The following is a 20,806-nucleotide window of genomic DNA, read 5'->3' on the forward strand; positions in this document are numbered from 1 at the left end:
TGTTGCCCTCCACTCTCCCCCTCCCCATAAAGTACTGGGCCCAGCCGCCCACACAGCAGTGAGCTCCCTGTCCCTGAAAAAATGTAAGCAGACCCTGGGTGCTCCTGGACAGAGGGCTGTGGATGGAGTCCCTGCATTGCAGGGTGAAGCAAGACCACAGCAAGCCAGAGGAGGGTGTGTCTAGCCCAGGGTACACGCAGGACAGAGCACCTGGCAGGGAGGCTGTGCTCCTTCTTGCTAACATGTGCCCCTCTCAAACTGCCAGGAAAACAAAATCACATAATGAGGTTGCTAAGATCTACAGAAAGAATCTTCTATCCATGAAATTGTGAAGAAGGAAAAAGAAATTTGTGCCAGTTTTGCTGTCGCACCTCAAAATGGAAAAGTTAAGGCTACAGTGTGTGAGAAGTGCTTGGGTGGGGTGGAAAAAGCATGAGATTTGTGAGTGGAAGATGTCAACAGAAACGTATTCTGATTGACAGCAACCGTGTAGCACCAGATTAGCTTCATCTGGATTAACTTTGATCACTGGCAGGTATGTGTAGGAAAAGACATGGCTAATGTAGGGTTTGGCACTATGGCAGTTTCATGCATCCAATGGGGGTCTTTGAAGACATCCCCCAAGGATACTCTATCCAAAGGAAATAATTCCATATGTACTCATTTTTAAACTACCCTTTCTCACTCTCAATAATTATCTTGATCTAGATCCATGCTGCATCAACAATTTGTCCCTTTTCATTGCTGAGAAGCCTTCCCTAGTGTGGCCACACGGTGTTTACACATTCACCTGTTATTGGAAAACCAGGTGGTTTCCAGTTTGGAGACTTTACAAAAGGCCTGCTGTGAACATTTCTGTATACATCTTTGCATGAGCATATTTTTTTATTTCTCATGTAATTACTATCAAACAAAAATATAAATCTGGATTCTGTAAAAAGAGAATTTATTAAAAAGGATTGGTGTGGGGGGGACTATTACAGTAGGGAAACAGTCTGACGATATGATCCTCAAGTGTCTCAGAGGTTAGGCAAAGGGCTGATTTTGTATAGGGAGGTGTAAACGTGGCTACAGAGAACTATTATGGGAAAGTGGGCTGAGCAAGAGGGTCACCATCGAGTAGGTCGTACCCTGCGGACAGCCTGTTCTCAGGAGGGACCCTCAGGAGGGCTGTGGGTTGGCACAGGCTGCGGTTGGGCCAAAGCTCAGGGGCTTGGAGGAGAGAATCTGAACCAAAGTTTAGTCACAGGTATTTTGTTCTTATTGATCTGTGGGGACAAGCAGTCCAGTCAATCATTTATGATGCCAAGACTGGGAATTTAGAGGGTCTGTGTCTGGCCTGGTCATAGATAAACAAGGGAGCATCTGGGAGGCTTATCCAAGTTATATGGGAAGTCACTGGCTCTTTCCAGTAGGGTGTTTTCTGGAACAAAAGAGTGGAGGGACTCCTTAACCTTCACTATTTCTAGGAGCAAAGGGCTAAGATAAAATTCAGTACTGTCAAGAGTCAGGATTGAAATGGCTCAATCATACGGTAGGTGTATGTTTAACTCTCTTCATACACTGCCAAATGGTTTTCGATCCTGGTGGTACTATTTTATAATCCCATTAGCAGTGTACAGGAATCCCAGGTCCTCCACATTCTTGCCAATACTTTTTATAATCAGTCTTCTTTGTCCATTCTCGTAGGTATAGGTGTGAGAAGGTGTCACATTGTGCTTGTAGTTGCATATCCTTAATGATTAATGATGTTGAGCATCTTCCACGTCCTAATTTTCTATCTGTGTTATCTTCTTTGGTGAACTGTCTGTTCAAATATTTTGTCCATTTAAAAAACTGAATTGTTGGATTTTATCGATTGGTTTTTAAGTGTTCTTTCTATATTCTGGATACAAGTCTTTTATCAAATACAGCCTTTGCACATATTTTCTTCCAGGCTGCACCTTAGCTTTTCAGAAAGCCTTTGGGAGCTATGGCTTAGTGAAACGCTTGTGCCAGGTTCTCCTCAGCACATCCCCCTGATCACAGCCACCCCCATAGGTTCCATTTCTTTCTTTCTTTCTTTCTTTCTTTCTTTTTTTGAGACGGAGTCTCGCTCTGTCGCCCAGGCTGGAGTGCAGTGGCCGGATCTCAGCTCACTGCAAGCTCCGCCTCCCGGGTTCCCGCCATTCTCCTGCCTCAGCCTCCGGAGTAGCTGGGACTACAGGCGCCCGCCACCTCGCCCGGCTAATTTTTTGTATTTTTTAGTAGAGACGGGGTTTCACCGTGTTAGCCAGGATGGTCTCGATCTCCTGACCTCGTGATCCGCCCGTCTCGGCCTCCCAAAGTGCTGGGATTACAGGCTTGAGCCACCGCGCCTGGCCCTTTTTTTTTTTTATTTTTAGTAGAGACGGGGTCTCACCGTGTTAGCCAGGATGGTCTCTATCTCCTGACCTCGTCATCTGCCCGCCTAGGCCTCCCAAAGTGCTGGGATTACAGGCGTGAGCCACCGCGCCCAGACATAGGTTCCATTTCTGTATCTGTGGTTACCTTCTGCAAGCTAGGCTGAAGTCCCAAGCTCCAGACCCATGGCTCCGACTGCCCACCGCTCAATGCCCTTTGGACGTCCCATGCAAATTGGAGCTCACCATCCTCTCCCCAGACCTGCTGCTCCTCCAGAAGCCCTGTCTCCATGAACGGCCCTGCACCTACCGGGCTAGAGACCCAGGAGTCGGCCTTGTACCTCCTTCCTTCTCACTTCCACCTCCTGTCATCCGGAGCTGTCAGTTCTTCCTCCTGAACATCTCTGGACACTCACCTTCTCCGCCACCCACCACAGCACCATTGTTCTCATCTGCACCACCCACCCAGACACCTTTCCTTAGACGGGTGGCCAGAGAAAAACTTCTCCAATAGAAGTCGGGCCATGGCACGCCAGTGAGGACCTTCCAGCGGTCTCCTGTGCACTTACACAAGGTCCAGACTCCTTCGTGGGGCAAGTCAAGCTCTTGACAATCCGGTCCTTGACTAATGTGGGGGCCTCTTGCCCAGAGCCCCTCACACTCTCCAAAGCCGGCAGCTGAAGAGCTGAGCTGTGGCTGTCTGTGGAGTTCAGCCGCCGCTCCCTGCACGCCCGCCCCCTGCAGGGGACGGGGCCCCGTTTCCCCACTTCCCCACCTGCGCCCAGCGGTGCTGCTGAGTGGCTGCGAAACGCCGGGCTTTGGGGTCAGGAACGCCAGCTCCACTGCTCACCGCCTGTCACTCTGGGAAAACAGCTCTGGCGCCAGGCTCCCCGTAGGTAAAACGCGGACAGTCATCCCTCCCCTCCTCAACCACACCCGTCAGAATCAGAAGCCACGAATCATTCTCTGCCACCCAGCACCTGCCTCGGTCTCCTCCACCACTTTCCCCACCGATGGGAAGACAGGAAGGGCGCCATGCCCAGAACAGGGCCAGACTGGATGAGGCCAGCGAAGCGCCCAGGGACAAAGTTCGGGCAGCGCCCACTCTCGGGCTCGGGCAAGTGCAGAGTCGCTCCGAGAGCCACCGTCTTCAGAAGACGCGGCAGGCGCCGGGCTGTGCCTGGAGCCGGAACACGCCGGAGCCGCCCCCCCGGCAACGGGCCCGCGCTTCTGGGATTGGCCCCCAATGGAGGCCACTGCCTGTGACGTCATCGGACGCGCCCGCTTCTCTCTGGAGTGCGCGCCCAGCGGCCGTGGGTTCGCCGCGGCTATAGTTCCCCGGCTGGCTGCGGTCACTGGTGCCAGTGCTCAGGCGCCCGCCGCCCTTGGCCTCCGGCCCCGCGAGCCCTAACTCAGCGCAGGAGGACCGGCCTCCGCCGCCAGGTAGACGTGTTACGGGAAAGTGGGCTGAGCAAGAGGGTCTGGGTTAGGCCGGAAGGGTGTCCCTGGCGCAGGCCTCCCGGGGAGGGCAGAGCTGGACCCACGTCCCAGGCCGCTTCCGACCATTCGGACTGGGCGGACCCTTGTGAGGCCTCACTAACTGCAGGGCACGGAGCTGGGCATATCGGGAAACTGAAGGTTTCCAGGCGAGTGGACTGGGAGATGGGATCCGACGTGCACACCCACGTTTCAGGCTACTGTTTCCACCTCATGTCGCCGCCCCTTTTCTTACGGACTCTTGCAGAGTTGGACTGAGCTCGGGCCGTGTGACATAGTGGTTGTTGCAGAAACCCCAGGGTCACTTTCTGACTGGTACCTTGGGCACCTGACGTCATCCCTTCGAGTCTCAGTGTCCCCTTCTGTAAAGGGAGGGCGCGCTACCCGAGGGGACCGCTGTAAGTTTGGAATGAACCTGCATGTGTGTGTCACGTGGGAAGGGAACGGTCAGTGGGGCCTGGGGTTCTCTTGGAGCGCTGGTAACCAGCCTTGTCCCTGAGGCAACAGCCGGAGGGCGCCTCTAGTTTCCCCACCCAGGGCTGTTAGCAGGGCCTCTGGAGGATCTCCTGTGGGAGGTCCCCACTTCTCACTACAACATTCTGGGTTAAAATGTCCTTGATAGGGGGATGGGGTTTGAAGCGAGATTTTCTTGCTTACAAGGTTCTGAACCAAGGACTTATGTCACCTGGACTTGGATTCACATCCCAACTCCTTCCTCTCCTGGCTCTAGGACTGTGTAACCTTGGGCAAATCCCTTAACCTCTTTAAGCCTTAATTGTTTCGTCTGTAAAATGGGGCTAATAGTACCTACCTTCCACAGTTGTCAAGAATTAAATCAGACATTGTAGGTACAGCACTTAATGGTTTGCATTCAGCGGCAGCAGTTACTGTTATGTTAGCGTGTGGAGTGTCTGAGTGTGTGCCCTTGGGCTCAAACAGCCTTTTGGCACAGTTGGTGCTTGTGTAAGGCAGCAGGGCAGGGAACTCAAAGTCCTCGGTTTTCTAGTCAAACTGGCGGGCCACAACAGTGGTGACCTAACTCTAATTTTAGAGTCTTTAACTGAACGAGGCAGATTGAATCATCCAGGTGAGGACCAAGAGTGTGGGGCTGCCTCCACATTTTTGGGCATAGAAGGCCCTACAGTATAAACAGCCTTTGTTGTAAGAGCAAGGAACCATTCAGTGAAGGCACCACATGGTAAGAAATAGTGGCCAGACTTGGATTAAGAACAAAACAAAAGAATACTGTTTGTCTTTAAGTAGAGCCTTGGACTCAAAACAGGATCTGAGCCCTCTGGATAATTTCTGATTTTTGTGTGTGTGTTTTTGTTTTTTATTTTTAGATGGAGTAGCTCTGTTGCGCGGGCTGGAGTGCCGCGGTGTGTTCTTGGCTCACTGCAACCTCCGCCTCCTGTGTTCAAGTGATTCCTGTGTCTCAGCCTCCCTAGTAGTTGGGATTACAGGTGCCTGCCACCACTCCTGGCTAATTTTTTTGCATTTTAGGGGAGACAAGGTTTCACCATGTTGGCCAAGCTGGTCTTGAACTCCTGACCTCAAGTGATCCATCCACCTCCATCTCCCAAAGTGCTAGGGATTTCAGGCGGGAGCCACTGCACCCGGCCCTTGTGGATACTTTCTAGGTGATGTGAGGAGGAAAGGCACAGCCACGTCTCCTGAAGTTAACAAGCACTAAGCTTTCCCAAGTAGTGAAAAGTCAACCCCCTGCTTCTGTCATTTGTTCATTCAGCAGAAAGTCACTGAGAGCCTTCTGTGGACCAGGCACAGTGCTGGGCAATGAAAGAGACAGACATGTGCCCTGGACCCAGGGAGATGACAAGTGATAGCTGTGAGGCCTAGACCCTGCTGTTTGTCTGCAGCCTCTTCCCTCAGGCAACTTGTTCTCTATCAGGAGAAACGAAATAATTATTATCCGGAGAGGCAGGTTGGGGCGCTGCTCCTAGAAGACTGGGACAGCCTGGTAGAGGTTCTAGCTTGATCATGTGAGCAGTGGAAACTCTCTTAAGTAGGAGGTTAACAGGACCAAAATAGCATTTAAAAAACTGCTTATGGCCGCTGTGAAGCCAGTTTCACCAGCGGTCACTTGTCCATGCTGGGCTGCCATCCAGCTAATTCCCGGTCCTGCCCATTTAGCCCAGGTCAGCTCACATCACTTCCTCAAGAAACTAGACCAGGGTAGGGCCCCTGACCACCTCCACAACACTAGTCCTTGATAGCTGAATCTTACATCTGTGACCTGTGCCGGGAGAAATGGCAGGGCTGAGTTTGACCTGCGTTGTTTCCCCAGTGCCTATAGCAGAGCCAAGCACAGTGGGAACTTTCAGAAAGCACTGGTTTAAGGAACCCTGGAATCCCTGGGACTTAGTGCCTAGCATGTAGTAGTTGCTCCTCTAGAAAAGTTTCACCTTACAAAGTATAGCAGGACAAAATACAAGCCTGGACCACTTCCCGTGTGGTATGCATGGAATGGCTGATGGGGCAAAGGGCCTTGGGCTATAGTCCTAGGAATTTCAGGGATCCTGATGATGGCTCTGGGATCCTCCGTCTCCTGGATCCTGCGTTTTTCTCTGCAGGCTCTGATGCTGGTGTCTGGTAGAAGAAGGTTGCTCACAGCTCTGCTGCAGGCTCAGAAGTGGCCCTTTCAACCCTCCAGAGACATGAGACTAGTACAGTTCCAGGCACCCCACCTGGTGGGGCCTCACTTGGGCCTGGAGACAGGGAATGGTGGAGGGGTTATCAACCTCAATGCCTTTGACCCCACACTCCCGAAGACGATGACGCAGTTCCTAGAGCAGGGAGAGGCCACCCTCTCAGTGGCAAGAAGGTAAGTAAGTGGGCAGCATCGCCCTGAAGCAGGTGCCCTGCTCCCCCCGCACCCTCCCACTGCATTCCTGTTCTGGGAAACAGCACCAGCAGGTAGCTCTTGGCAAGGGAGCAGAGTAACCCCACCTTTTATTTCTCACCTGTTCTCTTAAAAGATCCTGAGAAATCTTATGTAATAACATCTTCAGTTTTCAGAGGAGAAAACTGAGGCCTAGGGGAGGTGATTAACAATTTCAAGGCCATACATTTGGTGCTGGAACCAGGACTCTCTACTTCATCACACTGCCTCCTCCGGGAAGGAAGTCCTGGACTGACTGACGGGTCTGGGCCAGGGGGTCCTAAAAGGCATCTTATGCAGCCGGGGGAGTGATATAGGCTCCCAGCTCCTACAAGGAGAGAGGACTGCAGGGAGGTTTTCTACAAGACAGTTCCTGGGTTTGGACTAGATTAGGTGAGAGCGTCCCTGAAGCCTGGACCCCTATAGAATCTGGTCTAAGGAGCTGATGAACAATAAATTAAAAACACGTTAAGATGTCGTTTTCATCTACTAAAATGGGAAAAAATACAGATGTTTCACGGCTCACAGTATTAACAGTATGTTCCCATATCGCCATATTCTGCAAAGATTAGAAACCTCCATGTGCCTCATTAGGGACTTGGGTATATCTCTATACAGCAGTAACACGCAGCCACAAGCAATAAAGAGGACGCCCTCTGTGTATTGTTCCATATTGTTAAGATCTCCAAAAGCAGTTGTTTTTGTCAAAAGATTGGTGCTGTCATGTGCATACAAAAGGCTGGGAGAAGAATATCCATAGAGTAGCTGCGAAGAGCCAGGGGAACGGGAGACCTTTCTGTGTATTCCAGTTTGTATCTTTTACATGGACATGAGTTACCTAAGCGGGAGAGGAAATCAACACTGGAAAAATAAAAGCCCTGCTCTGGTATCAAAGGACAATAGCTCTGCTTGATTTTCATACTGACTCTGATGGTTGATAGAGCTAGGAAATATATTTCAAAAAGCAAAACCTGTAGCTGCTGCAGGATCTGCCCAGCCTGCCGGGATTGCTGACCTGTTCCCAGCCAGACCCTCTCACCTGCTGTGGTCTCTACAGAGCCTCGGCTGCCCAGTTGCCAGTCCTGCCACGGTCGGAGGTAACCTTCCTGGCTCCAGTCACACGGCCAGATAAGGTGGTGTGTGTGGGCATGAATTATGTGGACCACTGCAAAGAACAGAACGTGCCTGTGCCCAAGGACCCCATCATCTTCAGCAAGTTTGCCAGCTCCATCGTGGGGCCCTATGATGAGGTGGTCCTCCCACCAGAGAGCCAGGTCAGTGCCTCCCCACGCCCTCCCTAGTCACTGGGCCCATCGCAAGGGCGTTCTGAGCTCGCTATTCAGCCTGCTGGAGCCAGCTCTTGCTCAATAGTGCATTCAACAGAAACTCTAGGGGATTATATGCTCAGTAATAACAGTGGCCTTGGAAAAAAAAATTAATGTGCGTGTTCTCCTGATTACAAAAGCAATACACCTTCACTGTAGGTAAAATTGAGATAAACATTTAAAAATTACATCACCCATAATCCCACTGCACAGGGCTTGCAATATTAATGTTTTTCTGTCTATCTTCCCAGTGTTCTCCACTCCTGTATATGTTTATACTGTACATACACTTCTCTTTTACTTAAGACTCCATCAGGAGCATTTTTTCATGCCATTAAATATTCTCCATGACATATTTAGGTTACCATGGAGTTTTGTGTTATACAGGGTAGTTTATATTCCTGAGTACCTTACTGCTGGATACTGTTTCCAGTTTTTGGCTTCTATAAATAAATGTCGCAATGAACATCCTTATGTAGAAAAGACTTTGCATGTCCATTAATACATTATTACTTCTTTTTGGGGTTTTTTTTTTCTTTTTGAGACGGAGTCTTGCTCTGTTGCCAGGCTGGAGTGCAGTGGTACAATCTTGGTTCACTGCAACCTCCACCTCTTTGGTTCAAGTGATTCTCCTGCTTCAGCCTCCTGAGTAGCTGGGACTAAAGGCGCACGCCACCACACCTAGCTAGTTTTTGTATTTTTAGAGATGGGGTTTTACCATGTTAGCCAGGATGGTCTCGATCTCTTGGCCTTGTGATCCGCCCACCTCAGCCTCCCAAAGTGCTGGGATTACAGGTGTGAGCCACCACACCTGGCCTTATTATTTCCCTTGAATAAACTCTTAAGATTTGAATATATCAAACTATAGGCAGTATTTCAAAACTTTGTGAAAATCTCCCAATGGTCCTTTAAGCAAATTGTAAAAGCAACGTACACTTCCATCAACAGTGTATATGCCCTTACTAACACTAGTTACTTTTTCTCTCAAATTTTTATTTTAGAAATGTCTTGGAAATTACAGAAAAGCTGAAAACATAATACAGTGAACGCTCATATGCGCTTCACCTGGTTTCACTGTAAACATTTTGCTGTATTTGCTTTTCTCTCCCTTGCCCTCTCCCCGCCCTCCACCTGGCAAGCACATTTTTCTTTAGTTTTTGCATAGGTGGGGTGAAGGAGATCTTTGAAAACACATTGCAAATATTAAGACAATTTAGTCATAAAAACTTAAATAGACATCTTATAAGGACAGTGGCTTGCATGACCATACCATTATCACAGCCAAGAAAATTAACTTGAATAATATTGAACATAAAATCCAATTGCCCCAAAGATGACTTTTAATTTGGTTACTTTGTTGCTCTGTGATCAACCAAGGCCACACATTGTATTCAGTTATATCTCTCTTTTTTTTTTTTATTATACTTTAAGTTCTAGGGTACATGTGCATAACGTGCAGGTTTGTTACATATGTATACTTATGCCATGTTGGTGTGCTGCACCCGTCAACTCGTCAGCACCCATCCATTCATCATTTATATCATGAATAACTCCCCAATGCAATCCCTCCCTCCTCCCCGCTCCCCATGATAGGCCCCAGTGTGTGATGTTCCCCTTCCCCAGTCCAAGTGATCTCATTGTTCAGTTCCCACCTATGAGTGAGAACATGCGGCTTTTGGTTTTCTCTTCTTGTGATAGTTTGCTAAGAATGATGGTTTCCAGCTGCATCCATGTCCCTACAAAGGACGCAAACTCATCCTTTTTTATGGCTGCATAGTATTCCATGGTGTATATGTGCCACATTTTCTTAATCCAGTCTGTCACAGATGGACATTTGGGTTGATTCCAAGTCTTTGCTATTGTGAATAGTGCCGCAATAAACATACGTGTGCATGTGTCTTTGTAGTAGAATAATTTATAATCCTTTGGGTATATACCCAGTAGTGGGATGGCTGGGTCATATGGTACATTTAGTTCTAGATCCTTGAGGAATTGCCATACTGTTTTCCATAATGGTTGAACTAGTTTACAATCCCACCAACAGTGTAAAAGTGTTCCTATTTCTCCACATCCTCTCCAACACCTGTTGTTTCCTGACTTCTTAATGATTGCCATTCTAACTGGTGTGAGATGGTATCTCATTGTGGTTTTGATTTGCATTTCTCTGATGGCGAGTGATGATGAGCATTTTTTCATGTGTCTGTTGGCTGTATGGATGTCTTCTTTTGAGAAATGTCTGTTCATATCCTTTGCCCACTTTTTGATGGGGTTGTTTGTTTTTTTCTTGTATATTTGTTTGAGTTCTTTGTAGATTCTGGATATTAGCCCTTTGTCAGATGAGTAGTTGCAAAAATTTTCTCCCATTCTGTAGGTCGCCTGTTCACTCTGATGGTAGTTTCTTTTGCTGTGCAGAAGCTCTTTAGTTTAATTAGATCCCATTTGTCAATTTTGGCTTTTGCTGCCGTTGCTTTTGGTGTTTTAGACATGAAGTCCTTGCCCATGCCTATGTCCTGAATGGTACTACCTAGATTTTCTTCTAGGGTTTTTATGGTATTAGGTCTAACATTTAAGTCTCTAATCCATCTTGAATTAATCTTCGTATAAGGGGTAAGGAAAGGATCCAGTTTTAGCTTTCTATTTATGGCTAGCCAATTTTCCCAGCACCATTTATTAAATAGGGAATCCTTTCCCCATTTCTTGTTTCTCTCAGGTTTGTCAAAGATCAGATGGCTGTAGATGTGTGGTATTATTTCTGAGGACTCTGTTCTCGTCCATTGGTCTATATCTCTGTTTTGGTACCAGTACCATGCTGTTTTGGTTACTGTAGCCTTGTAGTATAGTTTGAAGTCAGGTAGCGTGACGCCTCCAGCTTTGTCCTTTTGACTTAGGATTGTCTTGGCAATGCAGGCTCTTTTTTGGTTCCATATGAACTTTAAAGCAGTTTTTTCCAATTCTGTGAAGAAACTCATTGGTAGCTTGATGGGGATGGCATTGAATCTATAAATAACCTTGGGCAGTATGGCCATTTTCACAATATTGATTCTTCCTATCCATGAGCATGGTATGTTCTTCCATTTGTTTGTGTCCTCTTTGATTTCACTGAGCAGTGGTTTGTAGTTCTCCTTGAAGAGGTCCTTTACATCCCTTGTAAGTTGGATTCCTAGGTATTTTATTCTCTTTGAAGCAATTGTGAATGGAAGTTCATTCCTGATTTGGCTCTCTGCTTGTCTGTTACTGGTGTATAAGAATGCTTGTGATTTTTGCACATTAATTTTGTATCCTGAGACTTTGCTGAAGTTGCTTATCAGCTTAAGGAGATTTTGGGCTGAGACATGGGGTTTTCTAAATATACAATCATGTCATCTGCAAACAGGGACAATTTGACTTCTTCTTTTCCTAACTGGATACCCTTGATTTCTTCCTCTTGCCTGATTGCCTTAGCCAGAACTTCCAACACTATGTTGAATAGGAGTGGTGAGAGAGGGCATCCCTGTCTTGTGCCAGCTTTCAAAGGGAATTTTTCCAGTTTTTGCCCATTCAGTATGATATCAGCTCTGGGTTTGTCATAAATAGCTCTTATTATTTTGAGGTACGTTCCATCAATACCGAATTTATTGAGCATTTTTAGCATGAAGGGCTGTTGAATTTTGTCAAAAGCCTTTTCTGCATCTATTGAGATAATCATGTGGTTCTTGTCTTTGGTTCTGTCTATATGCTGGATTACGTTTATTGATTTGCGAATGTTGAACCAGCCTTGCATCCCAGGGATGAAGCCCACTTGATCATGGTGGATAAGCTTTTTGATGTGCTGCTGAATCCGGTTTGCCAGTATTTTATTGAGAATTTTTGCATCGATGTTCTTCAGGGATATTGGTCTAAAATTCTCTTTTTTTGTTGTGTCTCTGCCAGGCTTTGGTATCAGGATAATGTTGGCCTCATAAAATGAGTTAGGGAGGATTCCCTCTTTTTCTATTGATTGGAATAGTTTCAGAAGGAATGGTACCAGCTCCTCCTTGTACCTCTGGTAGAATTCAGCTGTGAATCCATCTGGTCCTGGACATTTTTTGGTGGGTAGGCTATTAATTGTTGCCTCAATTTCAGAGCCTGCTATTGGTCTATTCAGGGATTCAACTTCTTCCTGGTTTAGTCTTGGGAGAGTGTAAGTGTCCAGGAAATTATCCATTTCTTCTAGATTTTCTAGTTGATTTGCATAGAGGCGTTTATAGTATTCTCTGATGGTAGTTTGTATTTCTGTGGGCTCGGTGGTGATATCCCCTTTATCATTTTTTATTGCGTCTATTTGATTCCTCTCTCTTTTCTTCTTTATTAGTCTTGCTATTGGTCTGTCAATTTTGTTGATCTTTTCAAAAAACCAACTCCTGGATTCATTGATTTTTTGGAGGGTTTTTTGTATCTCTATCTCCTTCAGTTTGCTGTGATCTGAGTTATTTCTTGCCTTCTGCTAGCTTTTGAATGTGTTTGCTCTTGCCTCTCTAGTTCTTTTAATTGTGATGTTAGAGTGTCATTTTAGATCTTTCCTGCTTTCTCTTGTGGGCATTTAGTGCTATAAATTTCCCTCTACACACTGCTTTAAATGTGTCCCAGAGATTCTGGTATGTTGTATCTTTGTTCTCATTGGTTTCAAAGAACATCTTTATTTCTGCTTTCATTTCGTTATGTACCCAGTAGTCATTCAGGAGCAGGTTGTTCAGTTTCCATGTAGTTGAGCGGTTTTGATTGAGTTTCTTAGTCCTGAGTTCTAGTTTGATTGCACTGTGGTCTGAGAGACAGTTTGTTATCATTTCTGTTCTTGTACATTTGCTGAGGAGTGCTTTACTTCCAATTATGTGGTCAATTTTGGAATAAGTGCGATGTGGTGCTGAGAAGAATGTATATTTTGTTGATTTGGGGTGGAGAGTTCTATAGATGTCTATTAGGTCTGCCTGGTGCAGAGTTGAGTTCAATTCCTGGATATCCTTGTTAACTTTCTGTCTCGTTGATCTGTCTAATGTTGACAGTGGAGTGTTGAAGTCTCCCATTATTATTGTATGGGAGTCTAAGTCTCTTTGTAAGTCTCTAAGGACTTGCTTTATGAATCTGGGTGCTCCTGTATGGGTGCATATATATTTAGGAGAGTTAGCTCTTCCTGTTGAATTGATCCCTTTACCATTATGTAATGGCCTTCTTTGTCTCTTTTGATCTTTGATGGTTTAAAGTCTGTTTTATCAGAGACTAGGATTGCAACCCCTGCTTTTTTTGGTTCTCCATTTGCTTGGTAGATCTTCCTCCATCCCTTTATTTTGAGCCTATGTATGTCTCTGCATGTGAGATGGGTCTCCTGAATACAGCAGACTGATGGGTCTTGACTCTTTATCCAGTTTGCCAGTCTGTGTCTTTTAATTGGAGCATTTAGTCCATTGACATTTAAGGTTAATATTGTTATGTGTGAACTTGATCCTGTCATTATGATATTAACTGGTTATTTTGCTCGTTAGTTGATGCAGTTTCTTCCTAGCCTCGATGGTCTTTACATTTTGGCATGTTTTTGCAATGGCTGGTACCAGTTGTTCCTTTCCATGTTTAGGGCTTCCTTCAGGGTCTCTTGTAAGGCAGGCCTGGTGGTGACAAAATCTCTAAGCATTTGCTTGTCTGTAAAGGATTTTATTTCTCCTTCACTGATGAAACTTAGTTTGGCTGGATATGAAATTCTGGGTTTAAAATTCTTTTCTTTAAGAACGTTGAATATTGGCCCCCACTCTCTTTTTTTTTTTTTTTGAGACGGAGTCTCGCTCTGTTGCCAGGCTGGAGTGCAGTGGCCGGATCTCAGCTCACTGCAAGCTCCGCCTCCTGGGTTCCCGCCATTCTCCTGCCTCAGCCTCCCGAGTAGCTGGGGCTACAGGCGCCCGCCACCTCGCCCGGCTAGTTTTTTGTATTTTTTAGTAGAGACGGGGTTTCACCGTATTAGCCAGGATGGTCTCGATCTCCTGACCTCGTGATCCGCCCGTCTCGGCCTCCCAAAGTGCTGGGATTACAGGCTTGAGCCACCGCGCCCGGCCTATTGGCCCCCACTCTCTTCTGGCTTGTAGAGTTTCTGCCGAGAGATCTGCTGTTAGTCTGATGGGCTTCCCTTTGTGGGTAACCCGACCTTTCTCTCTGGCTGCCCTTAAGATTTTTTCCTTCATTTCAACTTTGGTGAATCTGGCAATTATGTGTCTTGGAGTTGCTCTTCTGGAGGAGTATCTTTGTGGCGTTCTCTGTATTTCCTGAATTTGAATGTTGGCCTGCCCTACTAGGTTGGGGAAGTTCTCCTGGATGATATCCTGAAGAGTGCTTTCCAACTTGGTTCCATTTTCCCCCTCACTTTCAGGCACCCCAATCAGACGTAGATTTGGTCTTTTTACATAATCCCATACTTCTTGCAGGCTTTGTTCATTTCTTTTTCTTCTTTTTTCTTTTGGTTTCTCTTCTCGCTTCATTTCATTCATTTGATCCTCAATCTCTGATACTCTTTCTTCCAGTTGATCGAGTCGGTTACTGAAGCTTGTGCATTTGTCACGTATTTCTCGTGTCATGGTTTTCATCTCTGTCATTTCGTTTATGACCTTCTCTGCATTAAGTAGTCTAGCTGTCAATTCTTCCACTCTTTTTTCAAGATTTTTAGTTTCTTTGCGCTGGGTACGTAATTCCCCCTTTAGCTCTGAGAAGTTTGATGGACTGAAGCCTTCTTCTCTCATCTCGTCAAAGTCATTCTCTGACCAGCTTTGATCCGTTGCTGGCGATGGGCTGCGCTCCTTTGCAGGGGGAGATGCGCTTTTATTTTTTGAATTTCCAGCTTTTCTGCCCTGCTTTTTCCCCATCTTTGTGGTATTATCTGTCTCTGGTCTTTGATGATGGTGACGTACTGATGGGGTTTTGGTATAGGTCTCCTTCCTGTTTGATAGTTTTCCTTCTGACAGTCAGGACCCTCAGCTATAGGTCTGTTGGAGATTGCTTGAGGTCCACTCCCGACCCTGTTTGCCTGGGTATCAGCAGCAGAGGTTGCAGAAGATAGAATATTGCTGAACAGCGAGTGTACCTGTCTGATTCTTCCTTTGGAAGCTTCCTCTCAGGGGTGTACTCCACCCTGTGAGGTGTGGGGTGTCAGACTGCCCCTAGTGGGGGATATCTCCCAGCTAGGCTACTCAGGGGTCAGGGACCCACCTGAGCAGGCAGTCTGTCCATTCTCAGATCTCATCCTCCGCGTTGGGAGATCCACGGCTCTCCCCAAAGCTGTCAGACAGAGTCGTTCGCGTCTGCACAGGCCCCCGCTGCTTCCCCTGTTGGTCTTCAGCTGTGCGCTGTCCCCAGAGGTGGAGTCTCAGTTGAAAATTCAGAAATCACCGGTCTTCTGTGTCACTCGCGCTGGGAGTTGGAGACTGGAGCTGTTCCTATTCAGCCATCTTGCTCCGCCGCCCCCAGTTATATCTCTTTAGTAGTTTTAACCTAGAACATGGTTCCATGGACTTTTACTTAAAGGGCTGTATGAGTCTGTGTTCATGCTGCTGATAGACATATCCGAGACTGGGTCATTTACAAAATAAAGAGGTTTAATTGGACTTACAGTTCCATGTGGCTGGGGAAGCCTATCATGGTGGAAGGTAAGGAGGAGCAAGTCACATCTTACATGGATAGCAGCAGGCAGAAAAGAGCTTGTGCAGAGAGACTCCCATTTTTAAAACCGTCAGATCTCGTGACACCCATTCAGTGTCGTGAGAACAGCGCAGGAAAGACCCGCCCCCAGGATTCAGTCATCTCCCACCGAGCCCTCCCACAATATGTTGGAATTATGGGAGCTACAAGATGAGATTTGGGTAGGCACACAGCTAAACCATATTGGAATTATGGGAGCTACAAGATGAGATTTGGGTAGGGACACAGCTAAACCATATCAAGGGCCAATTAGTAAATATTAGGCTTTGAGTGTCAGATGGTCTCTTTTGCAGCAATTCAACTCTGCTGTTGTAGTGTGACAGCCACCAGGGACGATACACAAATGAATGGTGGGTTTCCAATCAAACTATTATAGCAGATAGTGAGCTGGCCATAGTTTGCCAACTCCTGATCTCAAACACGCTCCCTGCCCTTTCCTTGAAGAATCCAGTTGTCTCATAGCATGTTTCACACCCTGGGTTTGTCTGGTTGTTTCTTCATGATTAGTGTCAGGGTAAGCATTTTTATCAAGACGTCTACAAAGAAGATGTTATACATTTCCCATTGCATCCCACTGGGAGGTTCATGTCAGTGGTCCCAGAATTTGACCACTTGGTTTAGCTGACATTCACTAGGTCCCTCCATGGGGAGGACGCATTTCCATTTTTGTAATTAATAAGCAGTCTATGAGTGGTAGTTTGAGATCACATAACTATCTTACTGCCCCATAGCTTCTCATCCAGGGATCCTGTGGTCATCCTGACTGAATCCATTATTGCTCTGGGGGTTAGAGAACAATGACTTTTTTTTTTTTTTTTGAGACAGAGTCTCGCTCTGTTGTGCAGGTTGGAGTGCAGTGGCATGATCTCAGCTCACTGCAACCTCTGCCTCCTGGGTTCAAGTGATTCTCCTGCCTTGGCATCCCGAGTAGCTGGGATTACAGGCGTGTACCACCACACCTGGCTAATTTTTGTATTTTTAGTAGAGACAGGGTTTCACCATGTTGGCCAGGCCGGTCTTGAACTCCTCACCTCAGGTGATCCACCCGCCTCGGCCTCCCGCAGTGCGGGGATTACAGGCGTGAGCCACCGCGCCCGGCCAAGATCAATGACTCTTCTCAATCATGCCTCCTGTTTTTATTGGCTGGCATTCTTCTATGAAGAAAAGCTGCCTCTCCTCTTTTTATTCCTGTGTCTTCAATATCATTGTGAAGTCATGATTTTTGTTTTTACTCAATTGTTTGTAATTCGTCATTTACATTCTTTAGGTGACTTCAGTTTGGCCAGTGAGGGGCATTCAAGTTGACTCCATTCCCGTCACTTTTTGTATATCCTAGCTTTTTGACCAAGATGTTCTAGGCTTATCATGTACTGTCTTGGACCTGGAATTAGCCATTTCCCCGAGGAACCTGGTGCTTCTTCTTTTTTTTTTTTTTTTTGAGGCGGAGTTTCGCTCTGTTGCCCAGGCTGGAGTGTAGTGGTGGGATCTCAGCTCACTGCAAGCTCCGCCTCCCGTGTTCATGCCATTCTCCTGCCTCAGCCTCCCGAGTAGCTGGGACTACAGGCGCCCGCCACCACGCCCAGCTAGTTTTTTGTATTTTTTGGTAGAGATGGGGTTTCACCGTGTTAGCCAGGATGGTCTCGATCTCCTGACTTCGTCATCCGCCCGTCTCGGCCTCCCAAAGTGCTGGGATTACAGGCTTGAGCCACTGCGCCCAGCCCCAGTGCTTCTTAATGGGGAGTGGTATTAGAGACCAACATCTGGGTGTCAGGTATACTCATACCAACTGGTTATCATCAGAAAGAGCTGCCAATTTTAAAGGCCAAATTATATCTATTTTGTAGTTGTATTTTATGGATTATGGGAGAGGCTGAGCATATTTTCATGTTTTCTGGCCATGTCCATTACCTATTTGTGAACTGCTTACTCAAGTCCTTTGTGGGATGTCAATCTTTTTCTTACTAAAGTGAGTTAATAACATTACAGCATTTAGAATAGTGCCTGACACACAGGAAGGTTACGTATTGCTAGAGGATATTACTTCGTATTTATTCTTTGTTAAAAGTGTCCAGAGTAACTTTTAAACTCAGTGCGCTGGACACGTGTTGCTCTTCTGCCGTCACAGTGGGGAGAGGACCTGTGCCTGCATCCTGTGATGCTGTCTGCCACTGCCCAAAATGTATGGGTCTACAAGCCACACCTCCCTTGTCATTCACGTGGCTCTGCTTCGTGGTGATGGCAAACGTGCTGGCACCCAAGCCCTAATGACAAAGGTCCACGCCCTTCAGCACCGTGTGCAGCCTCAGCATGGACAGTGGGCCCCGAAGCCACTGCAGCTCACTGTTCCTCTCCCACCCTACAGGAAGTAGATTGGGAAGTGGAGCTGGCCGTGGTCATTGGAAAGAAAGGCAAGCACATCAAGGTGAGGTGGAAAGGTGGGGCTCCCAGGCCAGAGTGTAGCAGAGGCCCCAGCTCCTGCCTCTCCCAGTGCTGACCTCTCACCAACACACAGTGCCAGCTGTCCCTGACCCTGGGAAGCGGTCAGCCTCCTTACTCCCTGACACTGCCTTGCCCTTCACCCACCTTTGGCTGGCTCTGGCTACTAACATGGGATAACAGCTTAGAGATCCTTTGCCATAGGTGTTGGTGTCACCCATGATCTAACCTCCTGTATGGCCACATCCCCTGCCCCATAGGCCACAGATGCCATGGCCCACGTGGCCGGCTTCACTGTGGCTCATGACGTGAGTGCTCGTGACTGGCAAATGAGACGCAATGGGAAACAGTGGCTGCTGGGGAAAACCTTCGACACCTTCTGCCCTCTGGGCCCTGCCTTGGTGACCAAGGACAGTGTAGCAGGTAGGTCCCTGGTCCCTGCCCCCTTGTACCTACCATTGCACAGATGAACAGTGCTCCAGGGAGGAGCGCCGGTTCAGGTACATGCGGCACCTGCCCTCCCTGGCCACCCTTTCACTGCTGACTCCACACAGGGCAAGTCTCTTATCCTCAGCCATGAGTTCTCCCATGGGCTTCCTTCCCAAGGCCCCTAGAGGGAACACAACTGCAGAGGATGTGAAACTGCATGAAGTAAATGACAAACAACACTGAGCTGATGGGTGGATCGGGCTTCCTGTGGCTGCCACCATCTGAAACAATCTAAGTTGAGCATCATGGAGCATAGTTATCACAAGGCCCTGGCATCTTCCACAGTACAGGAGACGATAGCCAGTGTGACTCACCCAGCCATTGTGGAAACAGAACAGCACTGACCACACACAGTGAGGAGACAGCGCCAGGACGGGGGCAGTGCCCCAGAGGGCAGAGCGCAGCCTCTTAACACAGCCGCCCACAACTGTGGTGGAGGTGGTGGGGGGAGGGTGTCCATGTGGGCCAGCCATGCCAGGATGCCAAAGACCCCATTACCTCACAGCATCCCATGCAGAGTCCGCAGGAAAGTTAAATTGTGTTTCAGCCGCTCTACTTAAGGGGAGTAGAACACTAAGACCACCACCAACAGTTGAAAGTGCTGGTTAGCCAGGATGTTCTTACACTAATCCTCCCCTTCTAGCGTCCAGTACACGAGGCTTCACTCTCCCGGCTAGAACCATTACCTCACTGCTTTGTAGATGCTAAGTCTTTTTTTTTTTTTTTCTTTTGGAATGGTCTTACTGTGTCACCCAGGCTGGAGTGCAGTGGCCCAATCTCAGCTCACTGAAGCCTCAATATCCAGGGTTCAAGCGATCCTCCCACCTCAGCCTCCTGAGTAGCTGGGACTACAGGCATGCATCACCACGCCTGCCTGTTTTTATTATTTTTTATAGAGACAAGCACTCAGTGCGTTCCCCAGGCTGGTTTTGAACTCCTGAGCTTAATCAGTCCTCGCCTGCCTTGGCCTCCCAGAGTGCTGTGATCACAGGCATGAGCACCAGGCTTGGCCCTGCCCAGGAGGCATTTTTGTATCTACAGGTGTCATCCTATGCTGTAGACAGATGCCCTCCCACACTTTTTTTTCAAGGCAAAAACCCGAGCCATTTTTCTCTCCCTCTTCAGAGTCTAGAACATCCTCTCAACTCAGCCCTGTGACTACTGCCTGGTGCTCTTGGTGGGGATGCAGGGAGGCCTGAAAAGGCCAATGTCTATACAGAAAGTTCTACCGTAGAGCACTGAGTCAGTGTGGGCACAAAGCCCTGTCCCCTGGCAAGTCACAAAGCTCTGCTACAGTTGTGTTTGTGAAATACTGGGGGGTTTGAGGGGGAAAAGGGATAACCCCAAGGTACCATCTTTGCATTTCAGATCCACACAACTTACAGATCTGCTGCCGAGTGAATGGGGAAGTGGTCCAGAGCAGCAACACCAACCAGATGGTATTCAAGACGGAGGACCTGATAGCCTGGGTCTCCCAGTGAGTGCCAGGGCCTGTCCTGCCAGTCGCACTCCATCCACCCACATATGGAGGCTGAGCTGAGCCCTCCACCCTTGGCTGTGGCCACCTCGGCCAGCCCCTGGTCTCACCGGGTCCTTTTGCTTTGCTCCAGGTTTGTCACCTTTTACCCAGGGGATGTCATCCTGACTGGGACCCCCCCAGGTGTCGGTGTATTCAGGAAACCTCCTGTGTTTCTCAAGGTAGGTTAGTGAAAAGGAAAGAGAGCAAGGGCCCGAAGGCCTGGCAGGCTTGGCCCAGACTTGAGAAGTACAGGCTTGTGTGGATGTACGTGTGTCTGACGGAAGGGCTGACACCCTCATGGCCTGCTCTGTTGCAGAAGGGGGATGAAGTCCAGTGTGAGATTGAAGAACTAGGTGTCATCATCAACAAGGTGGTGTGATGGCTCCTGCACAGGCCCTGGACATAGGATGGGGGCATCTGCTCCCACTCAGCCTAGCCCAGGGAAAGGCCGAGTGACAGGTATGGGCAGGTGCCAGCCCTGCAAGCCACCTCTTCTGGGTAGAGGAGAAGGACAGAGCTCTCTTCAATAAATTTGTCAGGCCAGAGCAGCAGCTTGGCTTCTGCTGTTTGT

General features: G+C 47.8%; 1 protein-coding gene across 4 annotated transcripts in view; it reads left to right on the top strand.

Moving 5' to 3' along the window:
• LOC117099577 (fumarylacetoacetate hydrolase domain-containing protein 2A-like) overlaps positions 1-20,806 on the top strand; it is a 43,194-nt gene that overhangs the window by 20,858 nt on the left and 1,530 nt on the right. Inside the window, exons 2-9 of one of the 4 annotated variants that reach the window (XM_033238832.1) lie at positions 3,740-3,824; positions 6,470-6,720; positions 7,835-8,051; positions 18,154-18,213; positions 18,488-18,650; positions 20,085-20,193; positions 20,327-20,414; positions 20,552-20,786. In XM_033238832.1, the coding sequence (XP_033094723.1) occupies positions 6,476-6,720; positions 7,835-8,051; positions 18,154-18,213; positions 18,488-18,650; positions 20,085-20,193; positions 20,327-20,414; positions 20,552-20,614 (945 nt within the window). In that variant the 5' untranslated portion in view covers positions 3,740-3,824; positions 6,470-6,475 and the 3' untranslated portion in view covers positions 20,615-20,786. Of the gene's footprint in view, positions 1-3,715; positions 3,825-6,410; positions 6,721-7,834; positions 8,052-18,153; positions 18,214-18,487; positions 18,651-20,084; positions 20,194-20,326; positions 20,415-20,551; positions 20,787-20,806 lie in introns of those variants that run through there. The other 3 variants (XM_033238833.1, XR_004443893.1, XM_033238831.1) reach the window with 3 other exon arrangements.

This window comes from Trachypithecus francoisi, unplaced genomic scaffold (genome assembly GCF_009764315.1).
Source record: "Trachypithecus francoisi isolate TF-2019V2 unplaced genomic scaffold, Tfra_2.0 Lachesis_group17, whole genome shotgun sequence".
Lineage (NCBI taxonomy): Eukaryota > Metazoa > Chordata > Mammalia > Primates > Cercopithecidae > Trachypithecus > Trachypithecus francoisi.